Source organism: Triticum urartu, chromosome 7A (genome assembly GCF_056163025.1).
Source record: "Triticum urartu cultivar PI428250 chromosome 7A, HENAU_Tu73, whole genome shotgun sequence".
Taxonomy (NCBI): Eukaryota; Viridiplantae; Streptophyta; class Magnoliopsida; order Poales; family Poaceae; genus Triticum; species Triticum urartu.
In genome coordinates, this window is record NC_141879.1 from 749,761,561 (window position 1) to 749,766,211 (window position 4,651).

Below are 4,651 nucleotides of genomic sequence, written 5' to 3' on the forward strand. Positions count from 1 at the left end.
GAGGCCATGCAGAAGACTATCTCTTGTTCTCTCAAAGACATAACCAGCTGATTTTAAGTCCTCTTGCCGGTCAAGGTTACAACTTCATTTACCACCCTCATCAGGTGGTGCTTGGTTACTCTATATTTAATTTTGTTTCATGTTATCACGTTAATACACCAACATAATGTCTGCTATAGAATAAAATCATTGAAAATAAACACTGCATAGTCACCACACTTTTGAGCATTGTCCGTTAAGGCAATAGTGAATTGAATAGAAATGTGATGTCTTGGTGCCGGTGAAGGCATCCACAGAAGTACGGCGAGGGGGTTGCCAACAATCCTGGCTCGCCTGAGGCAGCACTACCATGGGCTTGATAACTTATATAAAAATTTCTGGTCTGGATCACAATTAATAATCATGGTTTTTGTATTTTACATAAACCCCCCTGATTTGATCAAGATTAATAGTCCAGATCAGATATTTCACATAAAGCCGTTGTTATTTTGCAGATGAGCCCTCTTCTTCCTCCGTCTGGGGCTTTGGGCTATGGGTTGTCATTCCCCACTTCCTACGTCTGGAACTTCTTGTGTTTGCAACTGGAAGCCCCAATATCTTTTGCTACTTGCTCTGGTTTTCAGAAGTAATCATGCTGATCTAGAGAAGGAAGTTGATTCAGGTCATGAGATGGAGGTCCTTGTAGATGTCAATTACTCTGTGCTAATTGTGAAAATGCACTCTTGCAGTTTTTTACTACTCGAGGGTCCAGAAACAATGATTTGTATATGCAGTTTAATGTACTTCAATTGTCAGTATTTCCGGCCGCCGGGCAAGACTAGAAGAAATCACACATATAAATACTTGCTCTCATATTGATTTCATAGCATACACAAATTAAGAATTTTATATCCCTCAAAAAAAGGAAGGTGCACACTGCATACAAACATGCATATGAAGTTGTGAACATAAACACACTCAATTTGTTACGCGCTATCTATTGTGTGACGAAATGTTGAAGCACTTTATTCATGTGGACCTGCCAAGCAGATGCGTCAGGAGCATCACATCTAGAAGTACTCTCTGCGTACAGTATCTGCACAGTTAATAGAAAAAAGTTAGAAACATTATAAACATTGTTCTAGAATGCAATATATATGCTGAAATTTATGAAGAAATATAACGTTGTAGTCAATTGGACGTGGCAGCAACCCCAGTCTAGGCGTGCAAAGGGAACTTACAGGCAGGACTCCACAGGTCCAAGATGGCGTTTCTAGTCTGCTCTTGGATCCTTGATCGTACAATCTGAGCGTCAAGGGCATCTTGAGCTTCATGAGCGCTGTTGTTGTCGCCGGTGCTCGCTGCACACGAGATGTGGTAGTCGACGTTGCATGCCGTGCAGCGGTAGTACGACGCGTGCCCCGCGCCAGTGTCGCACGCGGCACAGCAGCCGTCGGCGACGACCAGCGTGAGGTCGTGCGTAGGGTCTCGCACGCTGCGCACGACTTGGGGGAGCAGCGCACAGGTTGGGTGCATATCGAACCCGCATGGTGGACAGCGGTAGAGGAAGGAGCTAGGGGCGCATAGCCCAAAACAGACATCGCATGAGAGGGTTGCGTCGCGGCGGGTCTGGACGAGCGTGAGCGGGTGCACATGGTGCTCGGGGGAGGAGAACGTCTGTGAGTGGCCGGCGCAAGACTCGTGGATGCAGAAGTCGCAGCCGGCACGGCAGATGTATGCCATGCCGGATAGGTCCTCCCAGCACATATCGCAGCGGAACAGCCCAGTGTGGTGGCGCTTCACGAGGTCGTGCCCTGGATGGGAGAAATGGCTAATGACGATGTCCTGGCGCTGGGCCATCTCCTGCTGCTGCTCGTGAGGAAGGATGGAGCTAAACACGCTGTGTGCTCTGTGTGTTTATGTGTTTGCTTTGGATTGCATTGGAACTGCATCTGCGTGGATACTTATAGATCTTCAGAATGCTAAATATAGTACAACAGTTGTTTTGAGTTAAAATAAAATGTGCACTTTGTATACTTTTTGTTTGTGAATTTTGACTTTGCTAAGCACATGTGCCATGCAATTCTGTATACTCCATTATCGATTGTGCTAGCCAGGCTGTCCTTGTCAATGAGTTCCATAGACACCCGAAGTAGTTGCCAAGCATCCTTGAATCAGTCCACTATTCGTTCATGTTTTTATAAAATTGCAAGTCAGCTGGATGACAGCCTAATCGTGCATAGATCATCGTTCTAAACAAATCAATAATCAACCCCTCAGCCGCGTAACACCAAAGACTTATCTACCCACCTCCTTATCTGTCCTTGGATCAACATCCAGAACCTCCCTAATAACGCATGATTTGGCGGGGTCCCCCGTGGAATGAATATGTAAGATTGTCCACTTGATTTTACACTGTTTCCATCCTCCATGTTGCCTGTAAACACACCCATACACCTCCTACACACGCACCTATACCCACACACTAGTAGAAAAGGGGGCTTTGGTCCAGGCCGGGTAACCCCATTAGTCCCGGTTCAGTCTAGAACCGGGACCAATGGGGGCATTGGTCCCGGTTCGTGAGCCCAGGGGACCGGGCGGGCCACGTGGGCCATTGGTCCCGGTTCATCTGGACCTTTTGGTCCCGGTTGGTGGGATGAACCGAGACCAATGGGCCTCGCTCCTGGCCCACAACCATTGGTCCCGGTTCGTGCCTCAAACCGAAACTAAAGATTAGACCTTTAGTCCCGGTTTGAGGCACGAACCGGGACTAATGGGGATGAGACCTTTATGTTGGGGAACGTAGCATAAATTCAAAATTTTCCTACGTGTCACCAAGATCTATCTATGGAGTCATCTAGCAACGAGGGAGGAGTGGATCTACATACCCTTGTAGATCACGTGCGGAAGCGTTCAAGAGAACGGGGTTGATGGAGTCGTACTCGTCGTGATTCAAATCACCGATGATCCTAGCGCCGAACGGACGGCACCTCCGCGTTCAACACACGTACGGAGCAGCGACGTCTCCTCCTTCTTGATCCAGCAAGGGGGAAGGAGAGGTTGATGGAGATCCAGCAGCACGACGACGTGGTGCTGGAAGTAGCGGGATTTCAACAGGGCTTCGCCAAGCGCTGCGGGAGGAGGGAGATGTGTCATGGGAGGGAGAGGGAGGCGCCGGGGCTTAGGTTAGATTGCCCTCCCTTTCCCCCACTATATATAGGGCCAAGGGAGAGGGGGTGGGGGGGGGGCGCAGCCTTGTCCCTTCCTCCAAGGAAGGGTGCGGCCAAGGGAGGAGTCCCTCCTCCCCAAGGCACCTCGGAGGTGCCTTCCCCCTTTAGGACTCTTCCTCTCCCTTGATTCTTGGCGCATGGGCCTCTTGGGGCTGGTGCCCTTGGCCCATATAGGCCAAGGCGCACCCCCTACAGCCCATGTGGCCCCCCGGGGCAGGTGGCCCCACCCGGTGGACCCCCGGGACCCTTTCGGTGGTCCCGGTACAATACCGGTGACCCCGAAACTTGTCCCGATGGCCGAAATAGCACTTCCTATATATAATTCTTTACCTCCGACCATTCCGGAACTCCTCGTGACGTCCGGGATCTCATCCGGGACTCCGAACAACTTTCGGGTTACCGCATACTAATATCTCTATAACCCTAGCGTCACCGAACCTTAAGTGTGTAGACCCTACGGGTTCGGGAGACATGCAGACATGACCGAGATGACTCTCCGGTCAATAACCAACAGCGGGATCTGGATACCCATGTTGGCTCCCACATGTTCCACGATGATCTCATCGGATAAACCACGATGTCAAGGACTTAATCAATCCCGTATACAATTCCCTTTGTCTAGCGGTACGATACTTGCCCGAGATTCAATCGTCGGTATCCCGATACCTTGTTCAATCTCGTTACCGGCAAGTCTCTTTACTCGTTTCGTAACACATCATCCCGTGATCAACTCCTTGATCACATTGTGCACATTATGATGATGTCCTACCGAGTGGGCCCAGAGATACCTCTCCGTTTACACGGAGTGACAAATCCCAGTCTCGATTCGTGCCAACCCAACAGACACTTTCGGAGATACCTGTAGTGTACCTTTATAGCCACCCAGTTACGTTGTGACGTTTGGCACACCCAAAGCACTCCTACGGTATCCGGGAGTTGCACAATCTCATGGTCTAAGGAAATGATACTTGACATTAGAAAAGCTTTAGCATAAGAACTACATGATCTTGTGCTAGGCTTAGGATTGGGTCTTTGTCCATCACATCATTCTCCTAATGATGTGATCCCGTTATCAATGACATCCAATGTCCATGGTCAGGAAACCGTAACCATCTATTGATCAACGAGCTAGTCAACTAGAGGCTTACTAGGGACATGGTGTTGTCTATGTATCCACACATGTATCTGAGTTTCCTATCAATACAATTCTAGCATGGATAATAAACGATTATCATGAACAAGGAAATATAATAATAACTAATTTATTATTGCGTCTAGGGCATATTTCCAACAGTCTCCCACTTGCACTAGAGTCAATAATCCAGTTCACATCGATATGTGATTAATACTCAAGGTCACATCCCCATGTGACTAACACCCAAAGAGTTTACTAGAGTCAATAATCTAGTTCACATTACCATGTGATTAACACTCGATGAGTT

The 4,651-nt window shown here is 48.4% G+C and overlaps 1 protein-coding gene across 1 annotated transcript; it reads right to left on the reverse strand.

The window, feature by feature from the left end:
- Positions 1-834: 834 nt before the first annotated feature.
- LOC125519654 (uncharacterized) lies at positions 835-1,928 on the reverse strand. The gene is made up of 2 exons (XM_087535272.1): positions 1,221-1,928; positions 835-1,075 (listed from the first exon to the last, which is right to left on the reverse strand). Exons 1-2 carry the CDS (start codon positions 1,837-1,839, stop codon positions 1,050-1,052), a joined length of 645 nt encoding a protein of 214 aa, XP_087391398.1. The 5' UTR covers positions 1,840-1,928; the 3' UTR covers positions 835-1,049.
- Positions 1,929-4,651: the final 2,723 nt, after the last annotated feature.

Bases quoted from the DNA above. Each gene is read 5' to 3' on its own strand.
- LOC125519654 (XM_087535272.1), bottom strand. From the start codon at position 1,839: ATGGCCCAGCGCCAGGACATCGTCATTAGCCATTTCTCCCATCCAGGG. The intron at 1,076-1,220 runs GTAAGTTCCCTT...TTAACTGTGCAG, and splicing joins GGACCTGTGGAGTCCTGCCT to ATACTGTACGCAGAGAGTAC.